This window comes from Phlebotomus papatasi, chromosome 3 (genome assembly GCF_024763615.1).
Source record: "Phlebotomus papatasi isolate M1 chromosome 3, Ppap_2.1, whole genome shotgun sequence".
In the NCBI taxonomy this organism is placed as follows: domain Eukaryota; kingdom Metazoa; phylum Arthropoda; class Insecta; order Diptera; family Psychodidae; genus Phlebotomus; species Phlebotomus papatasi.
In genome coordinates, this window is record NC_077224.1 from 21,609,951 (window position 1) to 21,632,440 (window position 22,490).

The 22,490-nt window shown below is 34.4% G+C and overlaps 2 protein-coding genes across 3 annotated transcripts; one reads left to right on the top strand and one right to left on the bottom strand.

The window, feature by feature from the left end:
- The first annotated feature begins 1,788 nt into the window (after positions 1 to 1,788).
- LOC129808241 (transcription initiation factor IIB) lies at positions 1,789 to 10,914 on the top strand. Of its 2 annotated transcripts, XR_008752356.1 has the most exons (4): positions 1,789 to 1,948; positions 2,169 to 2,443; positions 5,743 to 6,473; positions 10,497 to 10,914. XR_008752356.1 is itself a non-coding variant. In XM_055858062.1 (3 exons), the coding sequence occupies exons 1-3, from the start codon at positions 1,932 to 1,934 to the stop codon at positions 6,399 to 6,401; spliced, it is 951 nt and encodes a 316-aa protein (XP_055714037.1). In that variant the 5' UTR covers positions 1,789 to 1,931; the 3' UTR covers positions 6,402 to 6,523. The 2 variants fall into 2 exon arrangements, 1 of the variants encoding a protein (XP_055714037.1); XM_055858062.1 differs by lacking the exon at positions 10,497 to 10,914 and having other exon boundaries at positions 5,743 to 6,523.
- On the bottom strand, positions 10,886 to 22,480 carry LOC129808235 (SH2 domain-containing protein 3C). Its single transcript, XM_055858052.1, has 4 exons — positions 21,817 to 22,480; positions 15,733 to 17,512; positions 11,413 to 11,620; positions 10,886 to 11,344 (listed from the first exon to the last, which is right to left on the bottom strand). The coding sequence occupies exons 1-4, from the start codon at positions 21,817 to 21,819 to the stop codon at positions 11,203 to 11,205; spliced, it is 2,133 nt and encodes a 710-aa protein (XP_055714027.1). The 5' UTR covers positions 21,820 to 22,480; the 3' UTR covers positions 10,886 to 11,202.
- Positions 22,481 to 22,490: the final 10 nt, after the last annotated feature.

Here is a 22,490-nt window from a genome sequence, read left to right on the forward strand (position 1 = left end):
AATAAAGGAGAGGATGGCAGAAAGCATGACGATCCAACGTGCAAGTATCACACAGGAGAAGATCAACAACTGGTTTTCCAAAGTTCAAAAATATTTGGAAGAGAAGAATTTGTTACATATTCATCCCTCCAGAATTTACAATTGCGATGAATCTAGGTTTTTCCTCTCCTCAGACATAACAAGGTTCTAGCTAAAAGGAGACAACGCGTCGTTGGGAACATAATCAATAGTAATTCACGCAAAGAATGTTTAACAGTTTTGTTTACTCTTTCTGCCGATGGTGACATGCCTCCGCCAATGATTGAATACAAATTTAAGCGACTCCCTGTTCATATAGCCGAAAAGATGCCAGAAGGTTGGGCCACAGACAAATCGGACAGCGGTTGGATGACAGGCAAACTATTTTATGAATTCATTGCTAATGTGTTCTACAAATGGCTAGTCAAAAGAAACACAGAATTCCCTGTGATTTTGTACCTTGACGGGCATTCTTCTCATTTGACAATGGAATTGTCAGATTTCTGCAAAGAAAAGAAAATTGAGATAATTTGTCTTCCTCCGAATGCCACTCACCTCGTCCAACCACTCGACACAGCATTTTTTCATCCTTTGAAAGAGATGTTTAAACGTTGTGTTACAGATTGGCGTCTGAGAAATCAAGGGCAGGTAATGAAGCCGCCTGAGTTTGGAAACGTTCTAGCAAGAGCTGTTAGCATGCTCGATGTCAAGAAGATAGCTGCCAATGGTTTCAGGGGGTGTGGATTGGTTCCATTTGATTGCACAGCGCTTAATTAGAATAAAATATTGAAGACCCATAAGAGTACAAATCAAATTATCCCTTCAGGACTGGACTTTACTCTATTTGTGGCTGTGCTCGAAAGACGCCTCCCACCTCTTGTTCAACAGAAATTTTTTGAAGACAGAGAAAAATCAGAATGGACAGGAGATGTTGAGTACGCACACCACTTTTATTTTTGGCAATACCTAAAAAATCAGGTTGAGATTGGGACTATACCAAACATGCCATATATTATACTGGCTTTGACGAAAGACTTGAAGACAATCTAGATCCTCTTGATTCTATTATCAGTACTGCAGGAGACCAGAACTTTGAAATCTTCCTACAAGAGCATCATGAAATTCAGACCCAGGATGATTCTGACTTTGTCTCCGGAGTTTCCCATTTTGAAATTGAACCCATTGAAAATGGGCAAGTAGTTTCCCTGGCGCCAGACAGTTAAATGAAAATGAAATGAAAAGGACATGAAAAATACTAAAACCTATTTTGATTAATAAAATTAAAATTAAAACGTATAAAAGATTGGTGCTATTCATTTTGTCCACCTTTCCAAATATTTTTGTCCAACTTTCCAAAATATTGTCCATCTTTTCAAAGTGTGTTATTTTTTAATTTCCGTGAATTTTCCGATTATTCGGTAGCAATATTTAATAACAACTGTTAAGATTCTGTTAAAATATATTTGTCAATGAATCCCATGTCCCATGATACAAAAAAAATGGTAAAAAATAATTATTTATTTAGTTTAAAATTGCGTTTGAAATTGATTTTTTTCTTAAGTGTCTCGCTTTCCACCATTCACCCTAATAATACAATGTTTACTCAGTTTACGCATGAATATCAAAGATTCCTTTTAATATTTTCCAAATTTCATTGAATAATAATAAAAAATATTCTATAAAGAATCTCAACGACCACAAAACCATCAGGATTACTCTGAAAAAAAAGGCTTTTCGGAAAAGGCCTTTTCGGAATAACTCCACGATGGTGGCGCCGCTGCCGTCAAACTGACAGTCTGTGAAGTAATTTTTATGTGAAAAAAGAATATGAAATAGAAATTGCCTTATTTCAAGTGAAAATCGTAGTGTTTTATTCCAAAAAAGTGCTCCAATTTGTCAACAGGAACCCCACAATGGCGAGTACATCGAGGTAATTATCTTCCAGGATGCTATTGCGTGGAAATTTAGGAAAATTTTCGAGACATTGAGAACGCCATTGAATTGCAATGGTGGTGGATTTTTTTATTGGCAATTTCCCACGAATTGCATAAATTTTTTAAGTGTTTTTCAACACCTGGAATTTTCCAGTGGCCTCCGTGGTCACTGCGTCACACTGCACCAGCTGTTAAACAACTTTTTTTCCCTGGCAGGTGCGACATATCCAACAAAGTGGTGTGCTATGCGCATCCGGAAGCGCCCCTAATTGAGGATTACAGGGCTGGGGATATGATCTGTTCAGAGTGTGGGCTAGTGGTGGGGGACAGGGTGATTGACGTGGGCTCAGAGTGGCGCACATTCAGCAATGAGAAGTCTGGGGTTGATCCCAGCAGAGTGGGAGGTCCAGAGAATCCGCTGCTGAGTGGAGGAGACCTCTCCACGATGATTGGACCAGGAACAGGACCAGCATCCTTCGACGCATTTGGAAGTAAGTCCACTTTTTTTACTATTTCTTTTTTTTTAAGGACCTTGACGATAGAAATTCTAAGGAGTAATCTTCAATCTTGCAAGAATTTTATTATTTTTGAACAATTAAATACAAATTGTTCAATTAAAAAGGTTCATAAATATTTCAATGTGATAGGAAAAAATAAAATTGGCAATTTGTGGCAATGGGAAACGAGAGGCAACTTTCTAGAGCGGCAAAAATGAAAGTGAAATTTAAGAATTATCCCGCAAAAAAAATTTCAAGGTGAATGTTTTCGTGAATTTTCTGTAAACCCGGTTTACCGCTTCCCAGATGATTGGAGGATTCCAAGACCTTTCCAACGAACCCAAACTTGTCCAAATCGGTTGGAAAATACGCTCCCTGGAGACTTTTTGACCCAGAAAAGCGATTAGCGCCTGTAATCTAGGCAAAACCATTTTTTTCGATCTTTAAGCGTCTATAGCTCCGATTCTACTAAATCCATTTAATTTTGTATTATAAGAAAGTTGTAGACATTCAAATGGGAGACACTTCTCCCCATAGCAAAAGAAAGCGGAATAGGAATAACAAGCGAAAAATTCCTCGGAATTTTCCAGTATCTTTCCTTGAAAAAATCCATAGGTATTTTTCATAATAGGATCCAAGGAAATTCCCATGGATTTATAGAGGATTTTTTGTTTGGAATATATCCATGGAATGTTCGTAGAAGTTATGTGGATTTTTCCACCTAAATATAATGGAGAAAAAAACGAAGCTTCCCATAGCAAAATTCCGCGGAAATTCCAGTGGAAAACTAGCGTCCAAATTGCAAAAATCCGCGTAATTTGACGCAAAAATTCCACTAAGTTTTCCATGGAATTTGGAGCCGGAACTTCCATTAGAATCATAGCTCTCCATGGAATTTCAAATACGATATGCTGGAATTCCAGCGTTAAATTCCGCGGTGTTTCGCGAAAGATTTATATGGAAACTCACACGTGAAACTTCCGCGGGATAAGCTGGAAAAATCATATGGAAATTTCCACTATCTTTCCACAGGCTTTCCCATGGTTCTTTCCACTTTTTTTCTCGAATGTCAAACAAATAAAATGGTGTTGACAACGTGGATAATTTATTTCCAAACCTTCCGCAAACATTTTTAGTGACTCCTGCGACGAATTATAATATAATTAATTATGCGACACTGCGTTTCGTGTAGATAATAGTGAAGTGATTACATTAAAAATGTCGCCAACCTAAAATAAAACTGTTTTTATATCATTATAATATCTATTTTATGAAAAAAATTTTTTTTTATAAAATAGTTTTTTATTATCTAAAGTGGTAATTCGTTATCGCTGGTTCAGTAAAACTTATTAAAATTCCCGTGATCTTTGCTATTTCTTTAATATTCGGAAGTAAAATCACGAGAATTCCGCGGAATTTTGCTATAGGGCAAAGGAATTGTCTTTTTGATATCTTTGTCGGAAGATCCGCTAAAAATCCGCGTGGAGTTCCCTGGATTTTACCGTTCAAAATCCGCGTAATCTTCCGAGATGGAATTTGACGCTAAATTTGTTCCTAGTGTTCCAGAGGCATTTGTAGAACCATGTATAGAACCGTCTAATAAGAAATATCCGCGAGTTTCCATGATATTTTCTCTGACCAATATTTCCACGTCCTTTTCCTTAAGCGGTATAATCGGCAGTCAGCCCTTTAAAAATTCGGAAAAATCCTCTTTATTTCCACGAAATTCTCCGTGGAAATTTGCATTCAACGGCCTTAGAGGCTTCTGTTGTTTAATATTACGGAATTCCACGACTTTTCCAGTGGTTTTTTAAAAATATTTTTCTTCAAAATAATTCCTAAAATTGATTAAAAATAGTGTGGAATTTTCATAGAGAATTTCCACAAAAAAACATCCATAAATAAATGGACGATCAGTGCCAATTGGCAACTTGGAACTTGGAGAGTATTCATCCTAAAGAGTATTCATGGTAAAGGATTTTTGACGGAATTTCGAACATCACAAATGTGTTTTAATTAATGCTTAAATTTCTCTGCAGTTCCTTAAATACAAAACACTCTGTAGCAACTTTTTTTCTTCTGTTTTGATATGTAACATTTACTCGGCAAACTTCCCCATAGCAAACGGATGCGGAGATTCCATTGTAAATTTATCGTCAAACTCCGCTCATTTCCATGGAATTTGACGCTAAATTTCCACAGTATTCCATGGCATCTTTCCTAGAAGAACCCATGGAAATTGTGCATTTCATGGAAAATTCGAACAACATCCAATGAAAATCCAACGTTATTTTCTAATGGAAGTCCATGGAAGATTTGTATGGAAAATCTAATGTGAAACGTCCACAATTCCACAAGTTTTTCCGTGGATTTTACTGCAACACGCCCCTTTTTTGTAGGAAAATTCCTGCTTTGACATAAAGTTACTTAGATGTATTAACTCTAGATACATGAAAACAATAGTCCTACAATTTAATGCTGAACTACTTAAAAAACTGATTTTTATTAACAATGCAAAAATAACCACTTCGTCGCCACTTTTTACCACTTTTCGCCAGTTTTGTAACCACTTCTCGCCACCCACTTGAAATGTCCGAAATCGATTTTTTTAGGCAATGTTATGAAAAGAATACATTCAGCATTTCTTTTTCCTCATGATCACCTTATTTATTACTCACTTTAAATTATTTTTCTTTACTTTTATTTGAGAAATCAAATTACCATTTTTTAACACTTTTCGCCATGCCTCATTTTTATATAAAAATAATGTAAAATGAAATATTAATTAATTAAATACAAATTTCATGTATTCCACAAGTGTAATTAAATATTCAATCGACAAATTATTGATCCTAAAAGGTATTTTTAGCTTGATGAAAATTTGATGACACTTAGTATATTTGGTCAGAAATATTGGATTCGATGCACTTGCTTAAAATATTACTCCAAAAAATGCTCAAATCGTAAATTCTAAACGAATAATTATTATTTTTCGACTTTATACGTAGCAGCAGTAAAAATACAAATAACTTTGTGGCTCATTTATTTCATTAATCGTGAAAAATAGCGATTTCAATATAGGTGGCAAAAAGTGGGGCACTGGCGAGAAGTGGTGATTCCACCCTAGCTAGTGAAAAAATAAAATATCCATATTGACAAATTTTGCCCCAGTCTAAAGGGTCGAAAATTAGTTTGAGACGTAAAGCATTTGCTCCTTAGAACTTCTATCGTCAAGTCCTTCCTAGGAAATGTGATGCATGTTCTCAAAATGGGAAATCATAAAACCCGCACAGCTTCCAAGTATCAGAATCGTCGTACAATGAGCAGTTCAGATCGTGCCTTGATCGCTGCCTTCAAGGAGATCTCCACAATGGCTGACAGAATAAATCTGCCCAAGACAATTGTGGACAGAGCCAATAATCTCTTCAAGCAGGTGCACGATGGTAAGAACCTCAAGGGACGTTCCAATGATGCCAAAGCGTCAGCCTGTCTGTACATTGCGTGCAGGCAGGAGGGCGTTCCGCGGACATTCAAGGAGATCTGTGCTGTTAGTAAGATCAGTAAGAAGGAGATTGGGAGGTGTTTCAAGCTAACTCTCAAGGCTCTGGCCACTTCGGTGGATCTGATCACAACGGCGGACTTTATGTCGCGCTTCTGCTCGAATCTCGATCTGCCGAATATGGTACAGCGAGCTGCTACGCATATTGCTCGTAAGGCTGTCGAGATGGACATTGTGCCGGGCAGATCGCCTATTTCCGTTGCTGCTGCTGCCATCTACATGGCATCGCAGGCGTCGGAGCACAAGAAGAGCCAGAAGGAGATTGGGGACATTGCTGGAGTGGCTGATGTCACCATCAGGCAATCCTACAAACTCATGTACCCGCACGCTGTGAAGCTCTTCCCTGAGGACTTCCGCTTCACCACGCCCATCGATCAGCTGCCTCAGATGTAGGCGGACGGAGAGTGAGAGAGACAGCAAGAGAGAGAGAGAGAGGGAGGGAGGACCAAGGCATCCTCGTGGCAGGTTAATATTGTACAATTTATTTACACACTGCAATATTCTCTAAAATTCGTCTTTATTGTTTTCTTTCTTCTTTTCCTTCCTTTCGAGATATTTCGCGATATATGTAATTTAATTTTTTTTTTTGCAACTTGACTTAAACATTCTTTAATTGATGGATTCGATTGGAAAACAGTGAATTTTATTTACAAAAAAAAGTACAAGGTATTCTTGGTAAAGTTTTTGTAAGTGAGTAACTTTTTAGAAGGAAGCAAATACTAGGGTAAAATGACGTAATTTGGAACAAGTTACAATTTGGGACATTTGGGATTTTCTCACCGTTTCAGAGATTCAAAAGGGAGAAAAGCTGTTCCTTTTGTTCTTAATCGTCTTTTTCTTCTATTTCGCGGTCTGAAACAATGAGAAAATCTCAAATGTCCCAAATTGTAAATGGTTCCAAATTACCTAATTTTACCCTAATATTTTTTAAACTATCAATAAATATTATCAATAAATATTTTTAATAATCTTCTTTTTTTTTATTTTTTGAAGATTTAAAATAAAAATCTGCAAAAATCTAGAAGAAAACATTGGTAGTTTTAGTTTATTTTGGTTATTGAGTGCAGTAGGGCGATTCTGCAGCAATATGACAATGTCATATGACAAATTTTCATGATAAATTCAGAAACAGAATAACATTAGAGCCTAGTGAGCAACGAATAGCCATTGGAAAGAGCCCTATGAAGCTCTTAGTAACTGACATAAATTGGTTATATCAGTTAGTTCTTTCGAATTAACTACTCAAAAAAATTTTAAATTTGTCATATGACTTTGTCATACACTGAGAGAAACCCGAAAAAGTCAAAATGTCATTCTGGAAATGTTAATTTTACCCTGCTGCATTGATCCGAAATCGGTGTAAATATTACACTTTTTAGGTGTATTATGGGTTAAAGTTACCCTTTTTCATGTTAATTTTACCCTTAAAAAGGTGTAACATTAACAAGTGTTAAAGTTCTGAGGAAAAAAAATCGCGCCCTCTTTTTTTCTCAGTGTACTGTTATAGATTTCCCCAGCAGGAAATATTTCCTTTTTTAAGTTTCTTACTTGGCATCTAAAATCCGAAATAAAGTAATTTCGAAAGGCAAAATAAAATGTCTAAATGATTTTTGTTATGAAGCATAATCTCATTTTCTAGTATTTTTTGGTTAGAATATTTTTTTCACATCGAGTGAGTTTTATTTGTTTTTTTGATATTTAATTAAAAAAATACACAAAAAATTCCGAAGGGGGCGCGGCCTAAAATTACATGATAATTTATTTCAAAAACAGGAAAATATTCCAGAAGCTTGCAGCCATGTATTTTTTTAAATTATTTTTTTTATTAATCAAGAAATTGAGCAGTTTTTAACTTCATTCTAAAAATAAAATTAATTTTTTTTAAAGTTATTTTAACCCTATTTTCTAGCGATTTTTTTTATATTCCTGTCTTGAAGATACAGACATTTCTAAAGAAAACATGGCTTAAATTATTTATTTACAAGAAAAAAAAATAATTTCAAGATTTGCAATTCTCGAATGAATTTAGAAATACGTAAATTTTTTTTTTAATTTTATTTTCCTAAAAAGTCTCAAAAACTTTATAACTTTGATGCACATAGATGGCATGCTAAATAGCTGTCATAATCTTTTTAAATTTTTAGAGTGAAAAAATATTTAAATTGCTTTTTTTAGGTTTTTTTTTGTTAATTTTGCAATATGAAGTTATGCTAAAATCAAACTTTCATTTGGAATATTTGGAAGAAAAGGGATGTCATAGCGTCCCAGGCTTTGCGAAGTGCTCGTACTTGTGACTTAGATGCTATCCCTCAAAAATACTTTCCCATCATTCATCGTTTACCGGTTTTCAACCGGTAAACGGTATTGTAAATCACTCGAAAGATCCCACAAAATACTTTTAAAAATAATAAAATTGATTTTAGTACAAAAATTACTTATCGGTTCATTACCAGTTCACAACCGATTTGAATGGATTTATAAATCACTCAAAACTTTACCCAAAATAACTTAGGACTAATATAATTGAATTTCGAATAAAAATTAGTTATCGGTTATGAACCGGTTTGTGTACTTTCTTGAAGTTCATGACCGGTTCAAAACGTTCAAAAACAATTGGAACCGGCTTAGTTTTGTCGGAAATTCCAAGACTTTTCCAGCGAGCCCAAACATGACTCCATTCGCCTGATAAATGCGCTCTCTTGAACCTTTTTAACCTTTGACCTTGAAAAATCGTTATTAGAAATGATTCAACGGTATTTTCGTATATGGACGAAATCTCCGCCTGGATAATCTCTAAAACATATCCAAAAAATGAAGAAAAAAATCGGAAGGGGAGGAGTGAGGAGAAAATGAGAAGCATGTTAACGATTCTTCGGTCGACTTATGGGGGGGTCCCCCGAAGGTTCCAAGTCGCTATCTCTTACCGTTCGGCCTCTAAAGCTGGCGACAGCCGGACGGACAGACGGACAAACAGCGTAACGACATTTCTCACTTAGGGAAAGAAATTCACATTATACGAAGGCATGAACGTTCGAAGAGAGAGTACTTTCCCCTATTAATCTGTAGAAAACTAATCCCAAAATATGAACATTCTATCTCAAGTATTTCTGGTACATTGACTGAATGGGTTAAATAGCTTTTGAGGTTAGATTTAAGATAACCTTAAAATCTTCTCGTATAATTTATTGGGTAAATAAGAGAATAAGATCCATTATTTCATTCTTCCCAGAAAAAATGATCAACAATGGGCCTCAATTTCTTTTGTGACATATAGGTAAACTCAAAAAGTTCCAGATTATTTTAGGCTTAACCTCAAAAATCCGTTACGTATTTTTTGGAGCAGAATTTCTTAATCTACTATGCAGATAAATTCTTAGAAATTGCCCCTATAATTTACGTTTAAGGGGCATATTTTCCCTATATTTTTAATGTCAAATTCTAACCTCAAAAACATTACAGAGGCTTGGTGATTTAAAGTAAATACAGTAGAACCCCGCTATAGGTCATCGTTCTATAGTCCCCAATTTATCGACCGTTGATATCAAAACACTGATTTTAAGTTAGGTTATGTTTTTTAGTACGCGACATGCAATGTTGTCATAATTATTTTAATATTTTTGGCAAACTTTATTGAGTAGTTGTGATAATTGTGATCCATAATGAAGAGAGCGAGGTCAAATACCACAATTGCAAAGAAAGTGGAAGCCGTCGAGCAATTTCAATACTAAAAATCGTTGATAATTTTGAAAAATGACATGGACTATAGTGCGACCCAAGTGTCAAATCTGGAACCAAATATGGACTAAAGCGAGGCTCTACTGTATTTCCGGAAATATTTATGAAAATCTGATATCAAAAAATTTTGATTTGTTTTTTTTTTTAACGAAAAGTAAAGCAGTTTGCACATTTTCCTTAATGAATTTGTATTTTTTTAGGTTAGCCCTTAACATAACCTCAAACTGTATAATAACCTCTTTACACGAAATGAGAAAATTTAGCCCAATGTTTCACTTCCAGGGATGTTTTCCATAAAATTTACTCAAGGAAATTGAATAATTTTTGTGGATAATCAATTACTCAAATACAAAAATGCCACTGAATACTTTAAATATTTTTTAAAAAATGGCTAAAGGAGACAACAAACGATAAGAAAGAGTTCAAGAGGTTTTTTCAATTGAAACCTCCATTCTCTATTTTATCAAATTTCTTTTTGTGATTTTATTCTTTAGGAAAGGTTAACAAACCTTCGGGAAAATCACATTGAAAGGAGAAAAAATTGCATTTAAACTCAGAATTGAATTTCCAATCGAATCCATTGATATTGAAATGTTTATCGAGTTTTATTTAATTAGAAGATATGAAACACCTTTTTTTACACTTACTTTCCTCTTTGAATTGAAAATTAAAAAAGAAAAAGAAAGAGAAAATTGAAAAATTGTGCGTATGTGTGTGTAAATGAGGCCTTAAATTCCTTTTGTTTTTTTTTAGATGTCTGTTATTTCCGTGAAAAGATAAATAAACCAATTTAAAAAAAGAAATATTCGTATACGTCTTGTGTTTGTGAAAGAGCGAAAATTTGGTGTTTTTTTTTAGGATCAATTGAGCACTATTAGAAGCTCTGTTAATTTTTTTCTTGTTCTTAGGTTGTCTTTTTTTATTATTAAAAAAAAGTAGAGAATCTAATGGTGATTGAAAGTATTTAATTTTGATAATAAATTCTTTATTTAATTGCCTTTCAATGACCATCAGAATTTTTAGGACAATCTCTAAGAACTTTCCTAGATTTTATATTATAAAATAATTTTTAAAAAAAAGAATGAGCAGAGAAAAAATGAAGGAAGAAAAATCTGTGAAAAATTGTTCAACATGATAATCATTGAATAAATAAGTGAGGAATGGAAATGCATTTATATAAATTTTCTTATTCACTAGAAAAAATCCTACTAAAATGCTCTTCTAAATATTTCTTTATCGATTTTCGATATAAATATCAAATTGCAAAATTCCCAATCGTACAACTTTTATACAAAAAAAAATGGAGAATTATTTTATTTGTCTTGTGAATATTTTGTGTAAAGTACGAGTAAGAAATTTCTTTTTTTTTTGCACAATTTCTTCACCACTTACTTTTGACTAGTTTGATTTCATCTTTTGGTGGCTTTTCCTTCTCCCCTCGCGCCCCCTTAAAACCCTTTTAAATGGGATCATTTTGCTGGCGAGTGCTGCAGTATTTGTCTGACATAAGAGTTAGAATCTGCTCGAGTTTTGCATGGCGCTCCTTTGCAGGAGTCTGGGCACCTTTGCTGCCCCACAGGAACTTCATGTGGAACTCAGTTCTGCCACGGAAATCAAAGTTAAGAGCTTCCTTGAAAAAAAAAAACTAATGAGAAATGGGTTATGTTACCTGAAAGAATCCTCGAGGAGTTCATCCAGTCGAATGCTAGAATCATTGAGGATCATTTGGGCATTTCTGCGATAAGTTGGGAGGTTTTTGGCAAAATTTCGGGCAGAATCGAGATGAGCACTGAAGATTGAGAGACCAAAGTCACTTGCTGAACTCTCCCAAGGAGCAATGCAAGCATTAATCAAAGGGGAAGACGTTGCACTGGATCCTATAAGACAAATTAGTACAAGGAACAGGTAAGGGAAAAAATTAACGAAAATACTTTTGACGTTTAACTCAACGAAACAAGTGTCTGATATATATTTTTTTAAATTATTGTCTTAATTTCTTAGAAAATATTAAAACGATAAAAATATTTCCGATGTTTGCTACATTTTTACAGATAACTAAAACAAATGAACTGAGAAGGAAACTGCATTTTTGACGTTTAATTTAACGAAAAGTCTGGTCTTTTGGTTAAACATTTTATATAAAAAGTTTTAAGCCAGAGGGCGTGCAAGAACCGTTGAAACCGAATAAACGTCAAATGAAACATGTACGTTAATGGTCAAACGCTGCCAGAACAAACTTATTTTGACGTTTATTCGGTTTCAACGGTTCTTGCACACCTCCGTTTTAGGGCAGAATCACATTGACAGTAAAATGCTCACCGTCAAAGCCCTCACCGTATTTCGTTGATTTACGCATTTTCATTGTAATTTTTACGCAAATTCTCAATTACCGTATTACCTTATCTCATACTCGGTGGCACTAGGTGAAAATAATATAAGAAAATTGAAGAAATAAAACGAAAATGCGATAAACGGTGAGCAAAAAAACTTTCCGAAGAACTGTAGCAAAAAAAAACCTACAGTTTTTTTTTGCTTACCGTTTATCGCATTTTCGCTTTATTTATTCAATTTTCTTATACTATTTTCACCTAGTGCCACCGAGTATGAGACAAGGTAATATCGTAATGGAAAATTTGCGTAAGAATTGCAATGAAAATGCGTAAATCAACGAAATACGGTGAGGGCTTTGACGGTGACGGTGAGCATTTTACTGTCAATGTGATTCTGCCCTTAAGCTAAATTATGTAGTCTAGAAACAACGCCACGTTAGAATGCTTAATTTCAATCTATTTTAATTGTTTTTTAATATTCTCAAAATTTAACGAAAATATTTTTGACGTATAACTCAACGAAACGTGAAAAGTCTGATAATTTTTTTTTATTAAATTATTGTCTTCATTTCTTAGAAAATATTAAAACAATAAAAATATTACCGATATTTGCTATATTTTTACAGATAATTAAAATAATGAACTGAGAAGGAAACAGCATTTTTGACGTTTAATTTAACAAAAAGCCTGGTCTTTTGGTTAAACATTTCATATAGAACGTTTTATTTAAGCTAAATTATGTTGTCTAGAAACAACACCACGTTAGAATGATTAATTTCAATCTGTTTTAAATTCTTTGTTTAAATATATTTAAATTATAAAAATCCTTTTGACATTTATTTGAACGAAACATGAAATCTTTTTTTTAATATTGTTTTCGTCTCTTGACAAGTATTAAAACAAAAATATTTCCGAACTCTGCAAAATTTTTTATAGAAAACTGAACGAGCAGTAAGAACAGAAAAGTAAACAGACATTTTTTGACGTTTAATTGAACGAAAGGTGTAGCCTTTCGACCAAATATTTTACTTTAATACATTTGAATTTTTTTCAATTGTTTTTCACGCTTAACTGAACGAAACTTGAAGCTTCTGGCATTTATTTCTTGTCTCAATCATTTGGAAAATATTAAAGCAAACAAAACTATATCCTTGCTTTGCAAGACTTTTACAGACAATGAAAATAGAGTACTGTCAAGGCTATAGCAATTTTTGACATCTAATTGAACGAAAAAGGTGTAGTCTTTTGACCAATCATTTCATATACAACGTTTTATTTAACTAAAATAAGTCCAGAAATAATATCGCGCCAAAGTAATTATTTTCAATGTATTTTTTAAATTTTATAAGTTCAAAATTTTACGTAAAATCCTTTTGACGTTTAACTTAACGAAACTTGAAGTATCTGGTATTTTTCTCTATTTTTTTTGTTTTCGTCTCTTGTCAAATATTAAAACGAACAAAACTGTTTCCGTACGTTTCAATGTTCTTGCCGTTCTTGCATACAACTCAACGAAAAGAGAAAACTGATAAGTAAAAATCAAACCTTTGACATGTAACTGAACGAAAAATGCAGCCTCTCGATTAAACACTTTTATAACGCGGATATATGAAGAATATAACTTATTAAATATTATCGTATTAAGATTCATTGTATTAAATATCGAAAACTTGACGAAGTAGGCTTGCATATTAATTTATAGTGTTTCATATTTTTGATATTTTTTTTTTAACAAAAACCAAGAATGGAAGTCCTTTATGCGATAAATTATGCTTTACAACGAAAAGCTAGTAAAATGCTACTTAACGAAAACAATGACACAGTTTAAAATTATCATATTTTACACAATCGTCTATCTTTAATTTACATACAAGTAAAACAATTAACTTTCATTCAGTTTGCATTTCGTTAATATCTTCAAACTAACATACACAGATCTTAAGGAGTTCGTTAAATGGGAACTGTCTTTGTACTAAGCATTCCCAGAGTGTGCTACTTGTTTTCTAGACTTATCATTTCTTTGTAAATATCTTCCTAATTAGAAAGTAAATAACTTTGACGAAAAGTTTTGAATCATTTTAGACAATCATGCTTCACAAACGAAAGCAATTCTTTTTCGTCAATTTTTTTTTACTTTTTTGACTGGACGAAAAATTATTTTAAATCATTAAATCGAAAGCTTCATAGGGAGTCAATCCTTTTCTTCAGTTTTTGACGTGTAACTGAACGAAAAATTATTTCAAACTATTAAATCGAAAGCTTTATGGGGAATCAATCCTTTTCATCAAGTTTTTCACGTTTAACTGGATGAAAATTTACTAAATCAAAAGCTTCATAGGGAGCCAATCCTTTTCGTCTGTATTTTACTGGACGAAAAACTATTTCAAACTATTAAATCAAAGGCTCCATGGGGAAACTCAATCCTTTTCGTCAAGTTTTTCACATTTAACTGGATGAAAAATTGTTAAATCGAAGGCTTCATTGGGAAATTCAATCCTTTTCATCAATTTTTGACGTTTGACTGGACGAAAAATTATTTTAAACTATTAAAACGAAGGCTTCATCGGAAATGTCAATCCTTTTCGTTAAGTTTTTCATGTTAATTTGAATAAGAAAATAAATCAAAGGCTCATAGAACAGTTTTTACGCTTTACTGGACGAAAGTCAATCCTTTTCGTCAACTTTTTCACGTTTAACTGGATGAAAATTTATTAAATCAAAAGCTTCATGGGAAGTCAATCCTTTTCGTCAAGTTTTTCACATTTAAGTGGACGAAAAATTATTTCAAACTATTAAATCGAAGGGTCCATGGGGAAAGTCAATCCTTTTCGTCAAATTTTTCACGTTTAAGTGGACGAAAAATTATTTCAAACTATTAAATCGAAGGGTCCATGGGGAAAGTCAATCCTTTTCGTCAAATTTTTCACATTTAACTGGATGAAATTTTATTAAATCAAGACTCCATGGGGAATTAATCCTTTTCGTTAAGTTTTTGTTTCTGACTGGATGAAAATGTTTTTAATCGAAAGCTTCATCGGGAAAAGTCAATCCTTTTCGTCAAGGTTTTCACGTTTAACTGGACGAAAAATTATTTCAATAAATCGAATGCTTCATGGGGAAAGTCAATCCTTTTCGTCAATTTTTTCACGTTTAACTAGATGAAAAATTATTAAATCAAAGGCTCAATGGGGAATCAATCCTTTTCTTCAATTTTTGACGTTTAACTGGATGAAAAATTATTTCGAACTATTAAATCGAAGGCTTCATGGGGAAATCAGTCCTTTTCGTCAAGTTTTTCACGTTTAACTGAAGAAAAATTATTAAATCAAAGGCTTCATGGGTAATTAATGCTTTTCGTGAGTTTTTGACACTTAACTGGACGAAAAATTATTTCAAGCCATTAAATCAAGACTCCATGGGCAAAGTCTATCATTTTCGTCAAGTTTTTCACGTTTAACTGGATGAAAATTTACTAAACCAAAGGCTTCATGAGGAAATCAATCCTTTTCGTCAAGTTTTTGACACTTAACTGGACGAAAAATTATTTCAAACTATTAAATCAAAGGCTCCATGAGGAAATGAGGAAATCAACTCTTTTCGTCAAGTTTTTGACGTTTAACTGGACGAAAAATTATTTGAAGAGAGAGAAAATAACTTACCGATAACTTCCTCGAGCCTCCTGTCTTTCAGTAGAACGTAGGGCAGCAGATGGGGTAGGCAAGTATTGGGCGCCTGAGGATTCGATGCGTCATTCATGCTTTTCAGCGTCGGCCTCAGCTTGGCTTCGAACGTAAAGGCGCTCTCTGTGAAATGCTGCCTCAGGGAATGCCAGATGCTGTCCATCTTCTGCACCTGGGGCATGCATAGTCCCAGCATAATTCCGCAAAACCCAAAGAGATTTCCCATGGCTGTTTTTGTGTCCAACGCCACTAGAATCCATTTATTGAGCACTTCCGTGCGTTCCTCGTCGGACGAGCACGTGAGAATTGTGACAGCCACCAGAAGCTTGAGACATTCCGTTCGCTCGATCAGATCTTGGCGGAATTGCTTCCCTTGGGGCAGAGTAATCATCTCTAGACCAATGCAGTCGAGACCCCTGGGTCCGGTGACCTGTTCCTCCCCGAGGATGAGCTTAATGTCTGCTCTGGTGAGATGATTGGCCAGGATTGTTGGTCCATTCTCCGCCAGCATCATCCGGAAGGTGTCTAGGGCTGCAGTATCCAGGGGTTTATTGTCCACGGCGGGCAGCAGAAGTGTCTCAAAAGCCTCAATGTCAAATCTCGAGAGTGGATGAATCTTGGGTATCTCCATGGCCAGGAGAGATTCCTCCGCGGCAATCGGATCCATCTCCATGTAGCACTTGAGCGTTACGGAGGATGCAGAGTTGGGAATGAATCGGGGATTCCGAATGACAACTCCACGGTGCTGCACCAAATCCACTGATACACTATCTCCAGCAACTGAGCTCTGGGCAGAATCTCCTGATCCATTCCCGGAATCTGAGCCACTGGCATGGTACGATGGATGACGATAGAGAGGACGCTGGAGTTCCGGAGGTGGCTCCTTGAGCCCTCTGGCGGGTTTCGGTGGTGGACTTGGAGCTGTGTTCTCCTTCTCCTCCACCGGAGACACCTTCTGCTCCAGGCACGGCGAGAGACTCTTGTCACAGCTGATTGTCCTGGGGAATGTTGAAGATATATTCCGAGGCTTCTCCTCTACAGATCTCGACATCAAATTGCCTCCATCTTCCGATGATCCCGATCCTCCTGATCCATTTATTACCCCATCGGCGCTTCCGTACTTCTCCTGCTTCTGGACAGCATTCGGCTGAATGGGAGTCAGACTCTGGGATCTCTGCTTCTTCGTCGGCAGCCTCGGTGGGACGTCCCTCTTAGTCCTGGGAGGCGACGATACCGGACTTCGATGATTCCCCACTTGCTGATTGTAGGGATTGTACCTGCATCCAGGATTCGGAGCCGGTGCCACCAATGGACTTCCAGGAGCCACCGGACTAGCATACTTAGCCACATAGAAAGACAGAGGATACAGACGATTGCAAGGAAACTGAATCCTAGCTCCCGACGCTGCAGAAACAGCCTTTCCGGAACCCACGTAAAAAGTTATCAAGTCTGCCACAGTATCATACGCATCATCCTCAAATTGATACTGAAATCTCTCGTAGACAGTATCCTTCTGAATGGTAACTTTATTAATGACAAAGTGGAGGACACTGGACTTTGTCCGGCAAGTGAGGACAAAGTTTCCAGGCTGGGAAGCACAATCGCGAATCAAGAAATCACCATCTTTCTTCACAATTTCTTCGGCTCTCTGCCGAGGAATAGGACCATGGTACCAAGCATGGGAACGCAAATCTCGAGAATCCAGAGACAATTCCCACTCCAAGGCCTTCTTAAGTTGAATACTCTCAGCTTCCTTGTCCTAGAAAAAGTGGGAAGGCGCGTAATTTAAAAATTGCAACGGAAATCCTTTGACGTTTAACTGAACGAAAACATGAAATCTTCAGATTTTGGATTTTTTAATGTCTGTTTCACTTGAGACTTCACCCTTATTACTTTTTATAAAAGAATTATTGTTACTTAATTGACGGAGAACTTTCTTTTCATTTGACGTTTAACTGAACGAAGACATGAAATCTTCTGATTTTGGATTTTTTAATGTCTGATTCACTTGAGACTTCACCATTATTACTTTTTATAAAAGAATTATTGTTACTTAATTGACGGAGAACTTTCTTTTCTTTTGACGTTTAACTGAATGAAAACATGAAATCTCCAGATTCTGGATCATTGTATGTCTGATTCACTTGAGACTTGATCATTACTACAACCAATAAAAAAATTATTGTTACTTAATTGACGGAGAACTTTCTTTTCGTTTTTGACGTTTAACTGAACGAAAACATGAAATCTTCAGATTTTGGATCATTGAATGTCTGATTCACTTGAGACTTAACCATTATTACCACCATTAAAAGAATTATTGTTACTTAATTGACGGAGAACTTTGTTTTCTTTTGACGTTTAACTGAACGAAAACAAGAAATCTTCAGATTTTGGATCATTGAATGTCTGATTCACTTGAGACTTGACTATTACTACATTTTGTAAATGAATTATGGTACTTAATTGACGGAGAACTTTCTTTTCTTTGGGCGTTTAACTGAACGAAAAGAGAGAAAATACTCGTGGATTTGTATTCGATTTCTATTTGCTATCTCTCTGACTTGGAAATATATTAAATAAAAGTTTCCTATTTGTGGCTTGATTAAAAACCTAACGAAAATAGAAGTAAAAAAAATACAATATTTTTTTATGTTTGACTTAACGAAAAGTGAATACTTCCTTATATTATATATTGTGATACTCTTTTCACTTAGTCAATAAACAAATCCAACAAAAACATCAATTTACAAAAAATTGTCAGATAAGTGAATGAAGATAATTTTACAAAACTGACAAACAGGAAAACCACACTGTAAATTTAAATTAAATATTCATTGAGTTCTTTTTCCATTCATATTAAAAAAAACTTAATAATTTTGTATCGATATCTAATTTCATAAAGGCTTCGTCTTTATAAATGATTAATGTTGTCTAGTCCTGTTTATCGCTCTTCGTTCAATTTTGATATTTTCGTTCATTTTATTTCTACTAAGGGAAGTGTACCACGGATCGGAATGTTAAGAGACGTGCTCCATATTTAGTTGAATATATGAGTTCCAAAACACTATTTTGTATCTTTTTACATGCCAATTGATATATTAGTGATCCATTTAACTATTTTCTTGTATTAACGCTTTTGCTAATTACGGAAATTAATAATATATAGGTGAAATTGTAAGGATGCAATGTGTTCCGCGGATCGGAAGGCACTTAATCAGGTGTTCCACGGATCGGAAGGGCGTGAGCCACGGATCGGCAGATGTTTTTGATGAGGATTCTCCTGCTTTCTTGGCATCTAAATCACTCTACAAGGCTCCATTGAAGCTTCTTTGTCATCCTTACACTGTGCACTGTGTATTCACATGATACAACTTCTAAAATTGTTGAATTTAATGAAACTTTCACTGGTAAATTTTTCTATCACAACAAAAACATGTAATAATGGCTGTGAAGATGACAGCTGAGTGCGCTGAGCGCAATTTTCCACGAAAAAAATGTGTCGATTCGAGGAACAGATGAAAGAAAACGTACTTGTTCGCAAAAAATAATTTATTTTCAATATTCCTTGCCGAAATAATTAAAAAAGTGTATTGATAGTGAAATTAGAGTCACTGAATATTCATTTTTTAATTAAAACAGATTTGTAAATCATTTTAATCAAACCTAATTCCTCATATTCTTGCAGACGAATTCTCGCGTGAAATATTAAGAAAGTGATGAATGGCGGATTTTTTGCTAAGACTCTGATACAGTGATTCAATAAATTAGGTAAATAATAGCAATTTTGTTTGAAACTCGACGAGAAAATTGGTTCTGTAGATTAAATATGAACTAACGTGATGTATATTGCTAAAGAAAATTACTAAAATACAGTGAATAATTTTCAAAAGTACATTTAATTTTGGGGTGCCGATACGCGGGACAACCTTCCGATCCGAGGAACACTGACGATCGCTGGTACATTTACCTTATTTTAAATAAATAAATTTTTGATTATTTGTAATTTTATGTGCTTCTTCAGCATTTTGAACAGAAAACTTCCACGAATGTCGACGTACGATTTCTTAAGGAAAATGTCACTTTCGTTAAGTTTGTTTTACTAGTCAGAAATTAAAAAACACACACACAGAATACCAATATAAATAATTGCAATCAAGCATTGTTTTTGCTACTTTATATTTTTCATTTTTTTGTTTCAATTTCATGTTTTCGTTCGGTTTTTTTTTACAGAGTGAACAGGAGAATCCGGGGCCGATTACATAAAATTCACGCAGGTTTTCAATATTTATATTGCTAAAGTGGTTCGATCAATGTTTTTTTTTTTGGGAATCAATCCTTTTCGTCAGTTTTTGACGTTTAACTGGACGAAAAATTATTTCAAACTATTAAATCGAAAACCTCATGGGCAAAGTCAATCATTTTCATGAAGTTTTTTATGTTTAACTGAATAAAAAATTATTTTTTTTCACTTAGTAATAAACAAATTCAATAAAAAATCAATTTTCAAAAAATTGGCAGTAACCTAAGTGAACGAAGATAATTTTTAAAAAAATGGCAAACGGGAAAATCACATTGTTAATTTAAATTAAATATTCGTTAAGTTCTTTTTTCCATGTATTAACCCTCCATTAACAAAAAACTTAATAATTTTGTCTCGATATCTAATTATTATTATTTATAATGGTTTCGTCTTTATAAATAATTAAATAATTAATTAATTTTGTCTAGTTCTGATTTTCGCTCTTCGTTTAATTCGTTCAGTTTATTTCTACTATTTAAATAAATAAATTTTTGATTATTTGTAATTTTATTTGCTTTTTCGGCATTCTGGACAGGAAAACTTTCACGAATGTCAACGTACGATTTCTCTAGGAAAATGTCACTTTCGTTAAGTTTGTTTTACTATAGTCAGAATTAACAAAAACACAGAATATCAATATAAATAATTGTAATCAGACATTGTTTTTGCAACTTTATATTTTTAGTTTTTGTTTCAATTTCACGTTTTCGTTCAGTTTCGTTCACAGAGAGAACGGGGGAAACCGTATTTACGTAGATTTTCAAAAACATGATATTTATATTTCTAAAGTGATTTGTTCAATGTTTTTTTTTTGAGTTTTTTTCTAAGGCAGATTTATAACATTCTTTTATTTAATTTTCAATCCGGGTTTTCCGGGTCAAAAATTCAGTTTTGAAGGAAATTGCCTACAGAAACGTCAAAATTCTGTCAAATATGAAATTTTTGACAAAAATTGTTCCTAAAGGCCTCTACAAATTGTAAGTAATTTTCTCCAAAAATTGCATTTTTGACAGAATTTTGACGTTTGCACCTACAGTAGTGCAGATGTTTTCCTTCAAGAAAGTCATTTTTGGCGAAAATTGTTCCTAAGGGCAACGACACATTGTGAAAAATTTTCTTCAAATTAGCATTTTTGACAGAATTTTGACGTTTGCACTTTTAGTAGTGCAGACGTTTTCCTTCAAGAAAGCAATTTTTGACGAAAATTGTTCCTAAAGGCAACGACACATTGAGAAAAATTTTCTTCAAAATTTGCTTTTTTGACAGAATTTTGACGTTTGCACCCTTTGCACCTTTAGTAGTGCAGGCGTTTTCCTTCAAGAAAGTCACTTTTGACGAAAATTGTTCCTAAAGACGTCTACACATTGGGAGCAATTTTCGTCAAAAATTGCGTTTTTGACAGAAATTTTACATTTCCCCCTACAACGCTGCAGGGAATTTCCTTCAAAAAAGCAATTTTTGACAAAAATTTCTTCCAATGTGTAGAGGCCATTAAGGCCTCTACGCATTGAGAACATTTTTCTTCAAAAATTGCATTTTTGACAGAATTTTGACGTTTGCACCTACAGTAATGCAGATGTTTTCCTTCAAGAAAGCAATTTTTGACGAAACCTTATTAGTAGTAGTATTAGTAGTTTGCACCTTATTAGTAGTGCAGACGTTTTAATTCAAAAGGCAATTTTTGACGATAAACGCTTCCATTGTGTAGAGACCATAATAAGAAAGGCCTTAAAATATCTGTTTCGATTGAAATCACTCACCATTCTGCTTTATTTATCCTCCAAAAAAACTGATTTGAGGCTCCTCTGCTAGTTTCACGGTCTCTAAATCCTTTGTCCTTCTGGCTTGTTGAATTCCCGTCCGAAAATCTTCAGTAAATCATTTTGAGCACCAACTGAGAAGTTTTATATGAGAAAACGCCCTAAAAATGGCCTCAACATCCCCGAAAAAAAAATCACTGAAACTCCTGGCAATTCTCCACAAAATCAGGCCTAAATATTTCCTTCACTTCTCAGGATGAGAATGAGTCGCCGTATGCATTAAGTAATTTCACGGTTCTGTTGCTTCAACAATGAACTTTTTACGGACGAAAGGGAATGGAGAAGAGGGATGATTTTACTAAACACGTCACCCTCTGGAATTCCCCGGAAGTGTACAACCAAATAAAAAAAAACTACAATACACACTCGACTGAGGCTCAGTAGAAACTCCCTGACCGGAGAAACATGAGATTTTGGGCAAATATCACAGAAATCTCAACACTTTCACTGAAACTTCCACTCAATGGCACTTCACTAGGATATTGGAGACATTTTTCTGCACAAAACTACTCCAAAAAGCTCAATTAAACATCCTGAAAAAGGATATAGAAAAGTGAAACATGGAAAAACTGCCCTTTCTCTGGATTTTCTCTATTGATCCGCAAGAACAATCG